The sequence below is a fragment of the Coloeus monedula genome (genome assembly GCF_965178545.1).
Source record: "Coloeus monedula genome assembly, chromosome: 2".
In the NCBI taxonomy this organism is placed as follows: Eukaryota; Metazoa; Chordata; class Aves; order Passeriformes; family Corvidae; genus Coloeus; species Coloeus monedula.
In genome coordinates this window covers 60,892,158-60,910,993 of record NC_138782.1, presented here as the reverse complement: position 1 = coordinate 60,910,993, position 18,836 = coordinate 60,892,158, and the positions used below count along the sequence as shown (strand labels likewise).

General features: G+C 37.5%; 1 protein-coding gene across 1 annotated transcript in view; it reads left to right on the top strand.

Moving 5' to 3' along the window:
- Positions 1–17,390, top strand: part of ARMT1 (acidic residue methyltransferase 1) — a 49,827-nt gene extending 32,437 nt beyond the window's left edge. The window contains exons 10-15 of the mRNA XM_082303156.1: positions 3,419–3,736; positions 6,556–6,756; positions 8,547–8,720; positions 9,491–9,733; positions 10,608–10,844; positions 14,553–17,390. Of these exons, the coding sequence (XP_082159282.1) occupies positions 3,419–3,736; positions 6,556–6,756; positions 8,547–8,720; positions 9,491–9,733; positions 10,608–10,844; positions 14,553–14,750 (1,371 nt within the window). The 3' untranslated portion in view covers positions 14,751–17,390. The remainder of the gene's footprint in view (positions 1–3,418; positions 3,737–6,555; positions 6,757–8,546; positions 8,721–9,490; positions 9,734–10,607; positions 10,845–14,552) is intronic.
- Positions 17,391–18,836: the final 1,446 nt, after the last annotated feature.

Below are 18,836 nucleotides of genomic sequence, written 5' to 3'. Positions count from 1 at the left end.
TTGAGAGTCTCTGTAGGTCCTTTAAAATGTCGTACTTACTCTAACCAAGTTTCTTTTTAATATTTAATAAATTCCTCTATGGTATTTATCTAAGGTATAGAAGAGGATGCATATATTCTTCCAGATTAGCTTAAATACAGCATTGCCATTGATGAATTACAAGAGCTAGTAAACTGTCTTGTTCTGTTTCACATCTTTGCTGATGAATCAACCTGAAAATATTTGTGATTTCCTTCTGAAGTGTTATTTTAAACATCTGTTTTTCAAAGATGTGCACCATGCAAAATCTTTAAAGGACATACTTGAAATGCAAGCAAGAAATTTTAATTAATACAAATATATCTGCATGTACTACTGATGCAAAATTAATCAGTATTCAATATTGACTTATATTGTTATGTTAATGAACAAAATAGGTCTAAATAGTTTCTAATCAATATAAATTTATTAAAATAAATCAATTGTATGAAAAGTGTTAATTAAAATATGAAAATATAATTTACGGAAATTGATTGAACTTGAGAAACATGGCTACATTTTGAATATTCCCAAATACTTAGATTGTAGGAGAGACAGCCAAATGATTTCAGGTTTTCCTTGTCCCAACAGATAAATACAGGAATGAGTTTCTCAGAACCTGTTTTTTTTTTCTTTTTTGTTTATAAGATGTCATTAAGAAAATATGTATTAGAGACAGGTTTCAGCAGATGTTTCCAGATTGAATCAATCTGGAGAAGACAAGCGATAAGAGCAAAACAGTTAACAATCCTTATGGTGTAACAGTGGTAACTGGTGGTGCAGCTGGTATAAGAATTCATCTAGAAGATACCTGCATTCTCTTTAATACCTTATATTACTCTTAATAAGATAATAATAAAGTATTGTGGGTTCTTTTTTGTATATGTATATGTTGCTGACTTCAGCATATTGAGACCATGCTGCTGATTGGGGTGTCAGTATTAATAGAAAAATGGAATTATTTAGGTGGGAAAAGACCTGTAAGATCATGGACTCCAACTGTTAACCCAGAACTGCCAAGTCTGCCACTAAACCATATCCCTAAGTACCACATCTACAAGTCTTTCAGATGCCTCCAGGGATGGTGGCTCCACCACTTCCCTGGGCAGCCTGTTCCAGTGCTTCATGAAGCACTTTGATGAAGAATTTTTTTCCTAATATCCAATCTAAACCTCGCCTGACAAAATTCTGGGCCACTCCCTCTTGTCCTATTGTTTCTTAACTGGGAGAAGAAACTGATCCCCACGTGGTTCCAACTTCTGTTCAGGCAGTTTTAGAGAGTGATAAGGTCTCCCTTGAGCCTCCTCCAGATTAAACACCCCCAGCTCCTTCAGCTGCTCCTCATCAGACTTGTGCTCTAGACCCTTCCCCAGCTCTGTTGCCCTTCTCTGGACGTGCTCCAACACCTCAGTGTCCTTCTGGAACTCAGGGGCCCAAAACTGAACACAGGACTCAAGTTGCAGCCTCAGCAGTGCTGAGTACAGGGAGACAGTCACTGCCCTGGTCCTGCTGGCCACACTATGGCTGATACAGGCCAGGATGCCACTGGCCTTCTTGTCCACCTGGGCACAGCTGGCTCATGGTCAGCTGCTGTCAACAAGCACTCCAGGTCCTTTTCTGCCAGGCAGTTTCCCAGTCACTGTTGGTGGCTTTCACTTCCTTATTTTATACCTTGATCTTTTGAATAAACTGTGTTTGTTTTCAGCTGTTCACAATTTAACAAGATGGTGATTAGGTAAGATCCCTGGTACTGGCAAGCCATTTTAGCACTGCCTTTCTGAAAGGAAAAATACACACTGCTGAAAACTGTAATTGAAATAAATGACTCTTTATTCTTTGCTGTAATTACCATAATGTAGTTCTGAGCACAAGTGGGAATTTTCTATTAATAGGACTTGTCTAGAATAAAAAAGAGAAAATGGCAAGGAATCAGGCCAACATTTGTTTCTAAAACAGTTCTAAAATTACTTCAGAAAGGTGTAATAGCAAATAATTTCCTAAATGACAAGGGTTGTTTTTATTTGTGTTTTTGCATGATTGCCTTTTGGTAGCTATTAAAAATTTGAGTATTTTTAGTATCATATTTTTATATGTTATTTTCTAAAAGTGCCCTGCAAACTCCCTTTTTTTTGTCCACCCTCCCTGCTGATCTGCAGAAATGCTCCCAGATTTACTGCTTGATTGGCAGGTATTCAATTAATACAAATGGCATACTATGCTCCACAGCAAGCACACACAGACCGTGAGAGACCCTTGAGTAATCACCATATTCATAACTGCTCCAGGAACAATTCTTTAACTCCAGTGTGCACAGTCATAACTCATATCAGTCCAATTATTGAGCCTTTACTTACCACTGAGACCTCCAGAGGAATCCCTCTCTGTAAACATTCCATCCTCCATAATAATTTAGTGTCTTGGGTGAAGTATTATTCTTTCCTTCTGTATCATGTGTGAATATTCTTTCCCATTTGTTCTTACAAATCAGAAAATGCCTTGAGAAATGAAGACTTATTCTTTCCTATATTTTTAGTTGCTTTTGCTGCAGAGATTTTTCTTGTATATGTGTGTGTAAGCACTCTTAATACTGGTATTGTGGGTAAGGGAAAGAGACTCACAAGACTTTATTTCTTTATGTTTAGATGGTGATTTTTCTTTATTTTTCCTCTCATAATTTGTTTTGGTGTCATGGGTCAGGATACAGAATTCTGTCTGTCTGCTCTACCCTGTTAGGTCAATATTTATATACAACTGATATAGATACATTTGTATTGGCTATATTTTATTTATTCCCAAGCAAACCTTGATTTGTCTGGTCCCTCATTTCTCATTTCTGTGAATAAATAATCTCAGGAATTTTTGTCACATTCAGATAAGCTGGTCTCAAAGATCACCTCTCATCACTATATTCAGGGAGACTGTGACTATTGTTTTGGTCATCTCTGAATTGTCAGGCAGTTGGAGTTGATTATCACTGCAGGCTACTTCCAACTGAAATATTCTATTTTATCCTATTCTTTTCCCTCTCAGTTGTAGTACTTTGGCTTTGTGACACATCTTTTTCAGTGCTTGTTTTTCAGGTTTTTCAGGAAAAGCAAGATTTCAATAATTTTACAATAAAAAAATTGGTTTTGTTCACCTGCAAATTTTATTTATGTATTCATTTTTTCAATCCAATATAAGATGTTAGCCTTTAGTGTGATTACAGCAGACTTCAGGTTTTCATCAGTTTCACTGGCAGTTCTCCTATGAAACCCTGACGTTGAGCAAACATGACGAATATGGGTCCTAGTTTCTCTGTCTGCAGTACCTGCTCCTGAGTTATTCCTTAATTTGTGTGTGGTGGAGAGGGTTTATAACTGATTTTAAAAATCTTGTTTAATTTTTCATGCACTTTTAGGATCTTGACAGTGCTATAATAAAGAGGCAGAGTTTAGAGATGGAGATCAGAAACCTCCAAGAGAAACTGACTGTTAACCAGAAAGCTTTGGAAACATCAAAGCAGGAACTGCACAATTTGAAGAAATCTTCCAGGGAGCTAGATGCAAACTTGAAGAGCAGCAGAGAAGAGGCCAGGACTGCTCAGACCTCTTTAAAGGCTTTTAAAGAAGAAATTGCTACCCTGCTCAGCCATGGATCTGCAATAGTTAAACCTTCTGAGAAAGCCATTTTGGAGAGGATCCAAGAAATAAATCACAAAGAGGAGACTAAAGAAATAGTAAGTCAGCAACTACTGCACTTGCCCAGTGTGTGTATTAATTCTCTTTGGGTTCCGTTTTATTTTATTCATCTGGTAGAGTGTTGGTTCTTTCTGCTTAGGTTTTGAAATTACAGAAACCTTTCATTTTGTTGTCTATTTAAGGTAATATTATATATTATTTAATATATAATTATATTATATATTATATATTATTTAATATATGTTTTACTAAGCAGGAAGAGTTCAGAAATTAAATTAATAACAGATGCTGTTAAGAAGAAAAGACTTGGAATGGTCTTTGAGTTCCAACATTGAAATTTGGTTTCTGTGCCAGCAGACATCAAAGTTGGCTGTTTGGTTGCTATGATTCAGTGAAACGTGAACAAGTATGGATTTGCTGCTGCAATGGTGACTTCAAGAACTGACTTCTTTCTCAAAGCAGATATAATTGATGAGTTGCCACAGGCAACTTCTTTCCCTCCAATCCTCAAAACCTGCACCTAAAAATAAATATGTATTTTTACACTTACATCTAAACATTGTTCGCCATCCAGGAGAAGGTAAAAGGGAGGCTCTGGGTTGAGGCGTTTGGGCTGGTAGTGTTTACAAATTTGTATTTGAATGTATAGATAGAGAAGGGACATCTTGGGAGGAGGATGAGTCAGAATGCAGTCTTACCAATAGCAGTACCCTGACACTGCACTGAAGTTTCTTGCTTGCTTGCATAAGCATTTATTAATTTTGTCAGTGAAGACTATTTATATAATCAAAAGTCACACAATAAATCAAAAGTTGCTTTCAGTGAGCTGCTGAAAACCAGCTTTGGTGTCCTTGCCAGATTTTAAAATTCTAGCATCTTCTGCTGATGTGATAGTTTTTAATGACAGCAAAAGATTTTGTATTCTGTCCAAGGCTGGAAATAGTTCTTGAAAATATCCTGTGCATTTTGATGAAGTATTTAAAAAAACCCCTAAAACAAAAAACCATGCCATTGGCATTCTTGCCCACCTGGGCACGCTGCTGGCTCAATTTCAGCCAGCTGTTGACCAGCACCCCCACGTTCTTTTCCACCATGCAGCTTCCCAGCCACTCTGCCCAGCCTGTAGCAATGTTGTGACCCAAGGGCAGGACCTGGCACTTGGCCTTGTTGAACCTCATACATTGGCATCAGCCCATTGATCCAGCCTGCCCAGATCCCTCTGCAGCGCCTTCCTGCCCTCCAGCAGATCTACACTCCGACTCAACGCAGTGTCATATGTAAAATGGTCATAGTTTGAAATTATCCAGTAGCCACATTAAAACAAAAAGGAGGAAGGGGCGTTTTATTTTGCAGGCTGACTGATCAAGCTGCACAAGTCATAGGAAAGAGAAATTGTGGAGGTCAGAACTGCAGGACCAAAAATGCAGCCTTTGTAAGATGATGGATCAGGCATGGGTGGGTAACAAGGGTGCAACCTTGTTTTAGGAAATGCCTACATTGTGGGTTTTCGCTAAGCCAAGGATGAACGTTACACCAGGATGCCCCAGGATGATAAAAAGCCAGCTTGGTGGTTTTTTGCTCTCCACTTCTGTGGTATGGTCCTTCAATTTCTCGTGCTTATGGAGGCTTTGAAGCCTCCAAAACCCCATTGCAGTCCCTTTTCAGCCTGATAAAGGGGCTCTGGGTTCTCTGGCAGCAGCACATCTCTGGGGGAACAAGTTACTGAAACTGTTGTTCCTGCTGAGTGATGTGAGATGCAGAAGAACATAAAATGTGTTTGTGGGTTCTTGCAGATTCATTATTGTTTAGTGTTGTCTACTGTATGAGCAGCAGTAATTTCTCAGTGTTTTTTAGGCAAGTTGGGTGCAAACTGTTGTTTGTATTTAATTGTAGTAAGATTTGGAAACCTTTCAGTGCCATTAAAATTAATGAGAGCTCTGTGTACTTACTGTTCATTTCATTAACATAAACCAACAGGATGCTTAAAATGAAGAGGCTGCTTGCAGATGAGTGTCTGAACACTGAGTTACAAATGCAATATAATTAATTATGTAACCAAATTATTATATGACAGTAAGTAGAAGACGGAGGCAAACAAGCAACTTTGTGTATAGAACTGTCTTTCAGTATTTGGCTGTAGTGTAACTAGATACTTTCAAGCATTTAATTTATTAATAGTTTACAACTTAAAATCCATTACATTATATGTAGGTGTTGTAAAGTTAACAGTAAAGAACTAGAAGTTTTTTCAAAATTGTTCTAGTAGCTTGTTTTGAGATTTTATCCTTTTATCCTTGGGCTCTGGCTAGATTACAGAAATTATTATCACTATATTTTTTAGCAAAATCTTTTAGTCACTTAAACACTGTTTAACAGTTAACAATTGGGAAACACTCCTCCGAGACTTAATTATCCCTATCTACATTCTCCCCTACATTCTGCATGTATTTTCTAAATAGCTTATATTATTTTTCTAATCAACTCCTCAATAGAATAGTGATTTTTTGGGGTTATTTTAAAGAATGACAGCTGACTACCAGGTATTGCTGCTGTGCCCACATGTTTGGAAATTTTGTGTCTAAATTAGTTCGTATTGATTTTTTAATAGATAGCAACACCTTTCAGTCATTTGACTAATCTTATGTATGATATCTGCTGTTCGCTTTTGGGTGTCTTACATGTCACCCCTTCTGCCATTTTCTGCCGATGGTTATAGCAGATTTTTCTTTTTGACTTTTTAAATGCATGTGTTTTAAAGATAGATATTTTGCTCTGTTTTTAATCATTTGTTGGTTTCATATCTTCCTAGCATTTCCCAACTAACCCCATATGCTTTGTTGCTTTGCTTGCTCCCTAGATGGTATCTCAGCTTGAAACCCAATTAGCTAAATTGGGTGAAACTTTGGAAAATCAGACCAGATTGTACCATGAAGCCCTGGAGAGGAGCAGTAAAGCTGAAAAATGTTCAGAGAATTTCCACGATCAGCTGAAGCACTTGGAAGAGGAATTATTAACTGGAGACCTGATGCAAGATGGATTGAAGCTTGAGAAACAAAAAGTAGTTGCACACATTATTTACTTAAAGAATAGAAGTCACTAAAGGCAGAGACACAGCTCATTGTATTGCTTTGGTCACTTGGAACACTGCGAGTAATGCGAAATAGCAAAGTCAGACGTCATGTAGGGAGTAGTAATACCTTTTCTTTGACCAAAAATTACAGTTGGAAGATGTAGCTAAGCTTTTGAGCTCCAAGTCCATTATTGTGAAACAAAACAAACAAACCAACCAAAAAAAACCCAAGCAAAAAAAAAACCCCAAAGCCAAACTACACCCCAAAACCACCTTAAAAGAAGTCCCTGTAGATACATTAGAAGTCCTTCAATTATTCTCTGCTCTCAAAATGTCTCTCATCACTATGTCTTTTTCTAAAACATCGTCCGGTCTGCAATCTCTCAAGATCTCGTAGTCTTTGATTCTTTTATATTCTTAGACAATCATGGCTACTAGGATTTTTTGTTAATTGTATGAATAAACACACTGTTAGCCTGTAACTCATTCACATAACAAAGAGTTTGAAAAATGACATAGTACCTGGAAAGCCAAACACTACAGCTAAGAAAAGCAAAGTTTTAGCATGTTGCCAGGCCAGGATTAATGCTTAGAAAGTTGTATTTGCAAAGAATCATCAATTCTGTGCTATTTGTTTTGCCTTAGACTATGATACACTAACTTTTTTGAATGAAGCATCCACCACATTGGGAGAAAACCAGAAAAAGGAGCTGTTTCTTCAGCTCTGCTTCCTCTGTGAATAACATGTGGCCCTAGATTCTTAAATTTCTCTCTAGATTTTGCTCCAATCAAGAGAATTTTCTTGGGATTTTTTTTTTTAATGAACAACTTCAGTACTTCTTCTGCTACTGTTTTTAATTTTTTTAATCAGAAGTATCATGAGACAAAAAGGTATTTTTGCTAACGAATCAGTTGTGAAACTGGTTTGTTGGTGGGATGATTTTTTTGCTGTTTGTTTTGTCGTTTCTTTGCAAAGAAAATGGTCTGCTACAGAGGTAAGAGGAAACAAAATGAAACAGTTCTTAGTGGGAGGGAGGGCTTTGGATTTTCCAAGACAGGCTAATTGAGAGCAAGGGACTAAAGCAATTTTTAAAGAGCTGGTAGGGCAGGACAAAAGAAGGAAAAAACCAGATTGAATAATATTTTGTATCTGCATGTGTTCACACATCAGCAAACCAGACGGAGATGCCATTAAAATAATCTTAAAAGCAATTTGTAAACCAGTAACTTATCTCTAAACCTTGCTGGTCCAAAGAAGGGCTGAAGGCTGACTGTGTTAACATTCCTGCATCTCCTCGGACTACATCGTGTGTCATCCATGGCATCACTGCTATCAGTTACATCTGGTTTAGAGCTCACAGTACTGGGCAATCACAGCACTTGCAGTATTAGTTAGGACACAGCAGTCCATTCTAACTTCTCCCTGCCAATGCACAGCCATGCAAAACAACAGAGCTCCAGATAGGAACTAAAGTCAGAGGCAGGAACATACCTGCTGCTGCAGAGAAGCAAACCCCAAGTTTGCCTGCTAAAAAGATAAATAGAGTAGATCTAGGGATTTATGAACAAAATAAGTATTGACTAAAAATAGGACATAAGGAGAATTTGAAGTTGTGCCAGGAGTGTGCCCAATTACACCCTTTCAGTATTATTTCTTGTGGGTAGTGTACTTGGCTATGTATTGCTGGCTGCCACTGTAGCAGGAATTGCTTTTAAATTGTACTTCATGACTTTTAATGAAGTTTTATTATTCTTCTGCCACCTTTCCCACCTCTCAGTATCTGAAATTTCTGGAGCAACTTAATGAGAAGATGAAGCTGGATAGCCTAGCAGCAGAGGTTGGATTTGATATGACTATGGATGCAATTCTGGCCCGAGTAGAGCAGTTGGTGAAACTGGAAGGTGACGCGGTGGTTGAGAACAAGACTGTGGCATACAGCCTCAGAAGGAAGGTATGTGAAAAGGACATACCATTCAAAGATAAACATATGGCTGTGTTTCTGTAGTGGCTTGCTAGAGGCAGCAGATTGTATATGTGCAAAGAATTTCAAAGATGTCCATGACATAAAAAGAAGATAGTGAATGATTGCAAACTTTGCAAAAAGACTGCTTATTGAAATAAGTAAACCTACCGGTCGGTTGAACACTATACTGCTTTTCACAACTTCTTAAGAAAAAACTATGAAGTTATGGATGTTTATATCTGTATATTTGTCTACTTTTTAATACACATTTATAGTTCTGTAAACAGCTGCCATTAATATTTAAATCTAAAAGGATCTGCCAAGGAGGGAGGCACATTACACAAACTTCTCTAGGAACTAGTAGAGTGTTGGTTGTACTTCATCAAGAATTTCAACAATTCCAACAAGAACTGTTCCTTCATTCAGTTGTTCCTACAGGAACAAGTCTGTTCAAATTTGGTCAAACACCCCTCTGTCATCCTGTTATGATACAGGGAAATCTTTTGGGTTTAGGCTTGTCAGAACAGTATAGAGCTGGGAACTGGGTCTGTTTAAAGTTTAAAACAATAGAGAAGCACAATGAATTGATAATACAAGGAGCATCAAATTAAGGTATATATGTTGATACTTCACAGAATTTTCAAGAGAGAAAGAGGAGTTCAGGTTGTATATGCAACACGAGGATTGAATTTGCAATTATGTAGCACCACTGCCTTTCACATATATTTTTTCCAATGTCCTTGTGTTTGGAAATCAAGCTTAAGGCTCAGAAAGAAAAACTTGAAAGCAAAGAGCTGCACATGAGTCTTCTGCGGCAGAAAATAACCCAGCTGGAAGAAGAGAAGCAAGTGAGGGCTGCCTTAGCTGTGGAAAGGGATGAGGCCAATCTTGCTGTCAGAAAGTTACATAAAATGATAGAGAGGCTACAGAAGCAGCTTGATCTGGCCAGGGAAACAAATACTGATCTCAAAGCCAAGCTGTCTGAAACCAGTGAACTTAAGGTGAGTTAAAAGATTGTCTCAATCCATTTTTCTATTCCAGCTGGATACAGCTGGACTTCATTTAAAATAAATGTGTTCATGGAGAACTGCTCAAATCTAGGTGGCGAAAGCAAATATAGTATTACAATGTTTTGGGTATTTTACAATTTGTCTTAATATGCTAAGTAGAATCTGCAAAGCACAATGTAAATTTTCCGGCTAGTGTAAGAAAAATACAATATATGCATCCCTTTCTTTCCTGTTGATGTGCCTGTCAACTTGTATTTTCCCATGCACTGCTCACAGAAGGTCTATTCTGACAGGTATGGGGGGGAAATAACAGGGAAGATGCTTAATTTTAATTGTTTCTATGTTTCATTACATAGCAGTAGTAATATATTACCTGCTTTAACTCGGGTGAATACAAGTAGTTTGCAGCCATTGATAGCTTGCCACCACAAGGAGAAAGGAAGATTGATTTTATGGGACTTAGTGTCTTGTGGCTGATGGAGTGAAATAGCCAACTATAAGCATGTTCCCACTGAATAATTTTTACCAGCAAAACATTTGGCAACACTTTTTTCATACTATTTTTCCAGGGTCTGGAAGAGAGTGAACCCTCACTGTGGATTTTCTCTTCTGTCCAGATACCTCTTTCCACAAAATCCGTGGAGGATTAACTGTCATTGAAGGAAAAATCTTTTCGTTAATCGTGTTGAAATAGGCCAGTCTCCTTTAATAACTTTTCAGTTCACAGGTACATGTGATGATTAATGAAGAACCCAAAAGAAACCACACTAAAGTGCTTATTCATGATCACTCCTGGTATTTTTATTATTTGCTCAAGTTAGATGAAAAAGTATGACAAATTTAACACTTCCTTATCTTATTGCAGATCAAAACTTTGGAGCAGAGCAGAACAATAGAGGAACTCAGTAAGTCTCAAGGCAAATTGGAAAGAATGAAAGAAAAAGCTGAGAAACAACTTAGATCTGCCAAATCAGAACTTCTTTTAAACGAGTGTAAAGCTGCTGAAGACAAAGAAAAAACCAAAAATATGTTACAAGCAGCTACCAGTGAGATGAAGGTGCTTAAAACAACCCTTGCAGAACTAGCAAAAAGAGAGAGACAGGTAGGTGTATAGGTGTTTGAAAAGTGCTAGGTGTACTCAAGAGTGTAGGAAAATGGTATAGGTGGAGCAGCTATCCAGCTGTGCTTAAAACTGTTCCAAACATTATCAAACAATGAATTTTTAGCTCACACTTGTGAGCCAGAGTGACAATTGTGATTGCAAAGCTATTCCACAAGTTACGTTTTGCAAGAGAATAGTAAATACAGGCATTATTTTCTTTGCTCATCACCAAATATTGCATCAAATTTTAGAGAACTATCAAAATGCTGTAAATCCTAGTATCTCTTTTAAAGTATGTCTTTTTCCAAATACTTTAGGTATGTAATGTATCAACTTCTCATCTGTTTCCTTTTGTTTCGTACACATCCATCTCTTGCACTTTCTCCTTGCCAGTTGTAAGAGATTCAACAAGACTAAGTCATAGGAAGAAAGGAAGCAGCCTCAAGTTGTGCTGGGGGAGTCTAGACTGGATATTAGGCAAATTTATTCACTGAAGGGTTAGTCAGGCATTGGAACAAGTTGCCCAGGGGAGTGCTTGAGTCAACAATCCCAAAGGTATTTAAAAGATGCCTAGACATGGTTTAGTGATGGACTTGGCAATGCAGGTTAAGAGTTGGACTTGATAATCTTAAAGGTCTTTTGCAACCTAAATGATTCTATACTCATGTGTATAGGCCACAAATTCAAAGAACATTGGAAAATACAAGAAACACAACACTCCCCCCCCCCCCAATCCCAAAACCCCCAGATTTAATATTGAATGTAGTTATTTTGGATCAATTTGTGACATATAACTTTGTTAAAGTTTAGATCAGAAAAATTTTTGTGGTAACTCAGAGGGAGAATATAATTTGTGGGAAACATATTAGTAAATGTGTTCCATGCTAATTTCAAAAAATTATGTATGTAGGTTATTGCCCTGCATGCTGTGTTTTTTAGCAGTGCTATAGGTGGCATAATTGTTGAAAGCAAATTGGATGTTTCTTTAAAGTAAAAAATTTGTAATTTTAAATTTATTTCAACTGCCTAGAATTTTATTAGTGCTGTATGTTGGGCTTAACAATGACTCTGAATGAAATTTAAGAATGTTATTTCAGAAAATTAGTCTAGAAATTTTTCTTTTTATTTTCATGGAGAGAAGACCAACAACCTGGGGATCTTTTCACCCCTGGAAATCTTTAGCATGGTTTTTGTTTTATAACAAAGATTAGAAATTTGGCAGGAAAATTTAATTTCTTCATACATTGCATGAGGAATCAAAGCATCCGGCACAGAGAAGATATTAATTATATGGAGGAAATTATTCCATGGAGTCACACATTGAGTATTTTGCTAAAAGCACACAAATGTTGGACTTTTACTGTCTGAATCCAAGGCATTTCAAACCACTTGACTATTGTTGCAATATTCTTTGGACTTATTTTTTTTGTTTTCTTTCTGTTGGAATAAGACCCCTTCTACTTTCTTGTAGTTACAGGGTGAAAATAAAATATAGTATCTGCTTTTTACTTCCCCAAACTCCTGCCCCCCAATATCTTGGGTTAATGCTCTAAATTACATTCATTGTCTGTTTTTTACTTCTGATAATTTTACTCACTGAATGGAAGGTGCAAAGAAAATTTAGCAGGAATGCTGTTTCCTTAGCACAGCTTTGTGTTTGAGTCTTTGGTGACGTTTATCCTTTATTATTTCTCTCCTTCATCCAAAGGCTGGATCTTTGCAGAGTGCTGCCTTGATCTTCTAATGTAAAGTCTGTATGGAAACAAATTCCAGCTTTGCTGCCTCCTTATCTTGTCTGTGATCCAGATGTTTAAAAAAAAATCTTTAGCTTCTGCTAAATACTACTTGCCTAACATACTGCCAGAGCCCCGCATCGGTGACCTCCTGAACTAGTGTAGAAGATAACATATGGGAACTTTGGGGTTTTGGCGTAACATTGTTCCAACATTTGATCCAAGACGTTGCACTGCCTTGGTGATACAGGTGGCTGGGACTGAATTCTCAAATCATAGAATTGTGGAATAAGTTGGGTTGGAAGGGACAGTAAAGATGATCTAGTTCCAACACACCTGCCACAGGTAGGGACACCTTCCGCTAGACCAGATTGCTCAAAACCCCATTCAACCTGGCCTTGAACACTTTCAGGGATAGGGCGGCACAACTTCCCTGGGCAAACATGTTCCAGTGCCTCACTATCCTCCCAGTAAAGAATTTCATCCTAATATCTGATATAAATCTCTTCTCTTTTAGCTTAAAACCCTCCCCTCTTTTCCTATTGTTATATGCCTGTGTAAAGTGTTGCTCTCCCCTTTTTTTTTTTTTATAAGCCCCCTTTAAGTACTGGAAGCTTTTCTTCTCCAAGCTGAACAACCCCAACTCTCTCAGCCTGACTTCATAGAAGAAGTTCTTCAGCCCTCTGATCATCTTTGTAGCCCTCCTTGGGAGCTGTTCCAACAGGTCCATGTCTGTCTTGTGCTGAGGACTCCAGACCTCAGCTGTGTTCTGTATTGGTTTCCCTGTTTGTGTTTCTGAACTGATGGCAGCTCCTCAGGGTTTGAAACAAACTGTCTTTGGCAAGGTCTTGGAAACTGAGACCTTGTTTTCAGGAAAGCAGCAAACCCCTTTCCTCACAGACTCTAACTGCTTTAGAATTCTGCACAGTGTTCTTGGGGTCAGAGACATTTCAGGACTGTCTGTCTCCTTCTTGTCCTTAGCCCTTGGCATGATTGGTGGAGTGAGGATGCTGCTACACCAGAACATGAGTCCAGTTTCTTGATGGTTTTGATGATTTTGTGGCATTTTCAGTCTCTTACATTCTTGGGAATGGGGATCTTGGCATTCAAATAGATAGCAAGAAAAGCATATTTCCTCAAATAGTAACATTTTTCTCTTTTGTGTGTAGATGATAAGGGGTATTAAAGCATTTGTTGTTTTGGCTGTGTAATTTATTTTCTGTTGAAGCGGCCTTGAAGCTTGACTGATAATGATCCATACTGTGAGTTGAGAAGAGTAAATCAGCAGAGATGACAACTACTTGTGGACGTCTGTCCATTTGGAACTGCAGAGAGAAAGCTGGTGTCTTTAATTACTTTACCAAATACCATTCCTATGACATTTTCAGCAGCTAGGCACAGAAGAAAAACAAGCATTTTCCTAAGCTGCATCTTGAATTTGGGCTGTATCCTAATTCAAATCAAAGTTAGACTGTAGGATGTGCCAAAAACTTCCACCTTTCTTCTGCCTTCCTCCTTTCCTTTTTCTCAAGATAGTGCAGGGTGGAGGGGAGCAGTGGCAGATAGTGGTCAAGGACGAGCACCTTAGCCTGTGCTCTGGGATGTGCCCACCAGAGTTTCCAGTTTGTATAATTTGTGGTCATCTGGGTCAGGTAAAAGTGTGTTTTCCTCAGTTTTTGTAGTTGAGTCAGCAGGAAAGATATGCCTGTGAAAGATACTAAAGAAACACTTGAAAAATGTATTTTGTGTTTGAGATACTTGACATCTCAACTGTTTGTGTTTTGTGATTTGATGTATGCCCCAAAGGGCTGTTTCTGTCCTCTTCTGCTCTCTGTATTGAGCAACAGCAGATATGCCTATATTTAGCACGGATAATACAAGTGCTTGTGTTTGTATGTATGCCTATGTGTACGTGTTTTCCCTGACATCTCCTTTGCCTCCTATTTAATTTATTCCCCTCCATTTGCTCTCGCAGCTGGCAGATTTCCGAGAGGTGGTCTCGCGGATGCTGGGCCTTGACATTGCCAGCCTGGCTCTTCCTGACTATGAAATCATTACACGCCTTGACGGGCTGATTCACTCTCATCAGCACCATTTCTTCCCCTGTGTCTGCCCCAAAGACATGGCAAGGACCCTGCAGGAGCAGCAAAGAAACGTGCAGCTTCTTGACTGAAAGGAGACGGAGCAAAGTAAAACTTTCTGTTTGCTTCCTTACCTGCTGGACACCCATAGAAAACAGATCCTTGTTTTTGTTCCCTACTCTACAGACACCAGCCAGGGCTGATTTTTAGAACTTCAGTAGCGAGACTGAGTGGAATGGGTAGAGTAAAGTCAGCAGCCTGGAGATGGCACACAGAAAATCCCTGGGCAGCATAATATTTCAGTTATGAAAATGATAGGCACCACATCAACAGTACCCTCGAGTTTCACTGCAGAGGCATTGAAGTCATGGGTCACCCAAGGTCAGTTCACAGTTTTGAGAAGTTACAGAATGTCCTCTTCAGTGGCATTGCTTGTGTTTTACCTCTGGGTGACAGAGATGAAACCAAGTAGAGGTAGTCCTGCTTCTGTTCCTCTTGCCACATGGGACCTCTCAGCATTTTTACACATAAGGGCTTTAGCTTCAAGACAGTTATCTGCAAGTTAGAGCATTATCTCAATTTTGGAACAAGAGATGTTTTTTGCTTCTGCTAGTTTCTTTTGTCTGTTCATATGGCAAAACAAAAAATTTCGCTTTTGCAGCAAAGGCTTTCTCAAAAGATCCTGTCATGTGCCTCATGTAGATATATCTGGTAAAACTGGGTGTTGGCCTTGGTAATGATGCCTTGAAAATTTTGCTTCCAGCTACTGTATTCCATGGGCAATTAATTCACAGGCCAAATAAGTGGCAATTCTTCTGGGTTAATTAAAAATTATTTTTAAACTCTTGTTCACTACAGAAAATAGTTGAACTACTAAAGTGTTTATTTTCAGACAAGTGATGATGAGGTGTACAAAACTACCTCTTAGTCATAAAAACTTCTTTTTGAGTGTTGTTAAACTTCATGATTTTTTAAAAAGAAATATGGACAATAAATCTGTTTTAATAGCAAATTCAAACTTGATTCTGTAGTTTCAGCTTTCTCTTCTCATTATATGTTTTCTACAGATGTGTAGAACAGTAAAGAAGACTTACCTATTTATGTCTGACCATTTGTGGGCTTTCTACAGTATCTCAGTAAATGATGACCCACTTAGTAAAACTGAGCACACTATTTTAAGAAAAATGACACTTTTTCAAGTAAGAGTGGTAATTTTGGTACCTGGCTGGGGACTCAAAACATGATTTTATTTCATTTGCTTCTGAAGAATTGTTTCTCAGTGACTTGCTGTAAAATAAAAAATAAACACACAAGCTTTTGTAAAATCAGTAATTTGAGGAGATAGAGATAAATCTTGTGTAAATTCTTATGCTTCTGTGGCTAACTGGATTAAAATAAATTTAATTTCTTGTTTTACAATGTAACACTGTATTGAGGGGAATGACTTCAAACTGAAAGAGAGTAGGTTAGATTAGATATTAGGAAGAAATTCCTTTCTGTGAGGGCAGTGAGGCACAAGTTGGACTGAGAAGTTGTGGATGCTCCCTCCCTGGAAGTGTTTAAGGCCAGGCTGGATGAAATGTAATTTTTAGGCATGATATGTTGATTGAGAATTTAGAGTGTGGGAAAGGATGCAATAATTTTATAATTATTTGTGAGATAATACAGGTAGTTTCACTTTGTGTTTTGTTGTTTTAAAGGCACTTCTGTTTGATTTATTACTAAAGAACAAAACCTGTTTTCTTCATCCACATTAATATATATCATACAGAGCATGATTTACTGTATTTTGAAAATTAAGTAAATTGAATTACAAATTTAGGTCCACTCAGCCCAGATAATACATTCATAACATTAAGAAATAGTCTCTGAGACTGACAATTATAAAGTAAGTTTGCATTGTGAAACGACTCCTGATGTCTGCCTGTTCCTGGAGACTTGCAGCCTTCCTGTCGTTCTCGTTAGTCCAGTACCCTGCCACCCTGTGACCAGCCCTGGCACCAGCAGTGAAGTTCCAGCCCCACAGAAGCCACCAGCAGAGTTCTCAAAATTATTTCAGACAAGGCAGATTTTCACATGAAGTTCACAGCAATGCTTCATTACTGGTTTGCATGCTAAGCAAGAAGAAAGAATAAAGGTTTTCTGAAGTATTACTGCTCACCATGCTCACAAAGGAATATGACCTATTATCTGACTACTAATACTGCCTGTATTTACTTTACTTTTGGAAGCGTACTGACATATTTCTTCATTTAGCCAAAGCAAATAAATAAATAAATAAATAAGAAGCAATTTGATGGGAACAAAGTTCAGGTGATTTTTGACTTATATAATTTAGGTTACCCCTGAAAGAACTGACTTTCAAATTTCAAGGCTTGTTTCCTACAGCACGGAAGTTTGTTTTGGAAGAAAAGTTAGATGAGGCTTATAAATGTTTTCAATGTTTGTTTCAAATGTTTTCTTCTGTTTTAAACCAAGATGCATTCAACACAAGACAGGTATTGCAAGTGTGTATTAAGGTTGTGTCAGCAGACACCCCTCCTCCTGTAGATTATTTTTGCTAGGTTTGTCTGTATTCATAAAAGGTGCGGGATCAAGAGTTTTCTTTCTGTTCATTATTGCTCTTTTATTGTGGTAAAGGATTCTTGATTTATCAGCAGAACACATATGAAAATAGAAGTAATGTGTGTTAACTCCCAAAATGGTACAGCTACAGAACTTCCTTTTTTTTCTCCAAAGAACAGCTGAACCAACTCCAATGAAGACAGCTTTACTACGAAGTGTTAAGGCAAAACTCAACAAATTAAAATGTTGCAACTGTAGATAATGAAGTGAAATAATTTACATGCTATAAACATTGTAATAATAAAATCACAAAGCAAATAGGAAAACAAGTGTTATAGTTTTATGAGTGTATTAAAGTTCATGGAACTGAATTTTTGCCTATGCATCCTATTGTTGATAATACTATTTGTAACACAGCAGAACCATGCATCAGAATATTAATGTAATAGAACCATGATTCCTCAAAGAAATTAAGCACAAAAGTATTCAAATACTTTGCTAAATTAGAATTAAGACACATAAGGACAGACCACATTAAATTACGCTTTGACTTCTGTCACTCTGTAGTTTATTATTGCTGTATAAAGCAGTTTCCTTGCTTTTTCACATTTTCTGTGGATGTGTGCATCATACACATTTTCCTAGGGCTGTTCAGTTACAGGATTATTTTACACATTATGAGGGAGCAGGAGAGGGGAAAAATGGATGACCCAAGTCAAAGTAGCTGTTATTTTTTAAAAAGGCAGAGAGGAATCAGGTACATTTTGAGAGAAAAAGCAATGTATTCTCCCAAATTTTTCATGTGAAATAGAAGTATTTTGTAAGACTACAGATGATGAACATTTCTCTTGACCATCTAAAAGAAAAAGGGTGAGGAATGAAGCAAAATGAAGTGACATTCGCTATGAAATTAGAGAAAAGGGATTTCTGATATCACTCAAGCATACAAAACAAAATCAGTTAACTATGTGGAAAATAAAAAAAATGATAGCTTGCCAGAATAGGAATTGGAAAGAATGTTCAAAGATAATCCTTTTCAAATGGAAGATTTCAGTGAGGTTTTGTTTTTTTTTTTTTGTTTTTTTTTTTTTTTTTTTTTGTTTGTTTGTTTGTTTGTTTGCATTTTTGGCGCTTTTTTGGGGGTTTTTTTGTTTGTTTGTTTTGTTAAAACAAGTAAGAATACTCTATGGCAATACTTCCTTTTTGTGGAAGGAGGACGAGTTTATTAGATTGCACTCATAATCAGTGAGGATAACTGAGTCAGAAAAAAAAAAATCTGCAAAATATAACAGTGTGTTTGAACAAAATAGTTTACTTTTCTGTCAGTTTTAAATTAAGTCAGCTAAGGAGCCCTGAGACAATGAGGAACATTTATTTTCAGAAGGGAACAAATAAAACAGTTAAGAAATGTTATTTTATTTTTTCCCCTGTGACTACTTACACTTTGGATAAGTAGGAGAAACAACACAAAGAAGATTGCAGTGTGAGTAAGTGGGCTCCAAACAGGTCCCAGATAGAGAAACCAAGTGTCAGATGGCTTCTGGTAATGCTGAGGCTGGGACTGGAGGGCAGGAAGTCTCACCAAACTGGGAGCTGGATGGGTTTCAGCCACA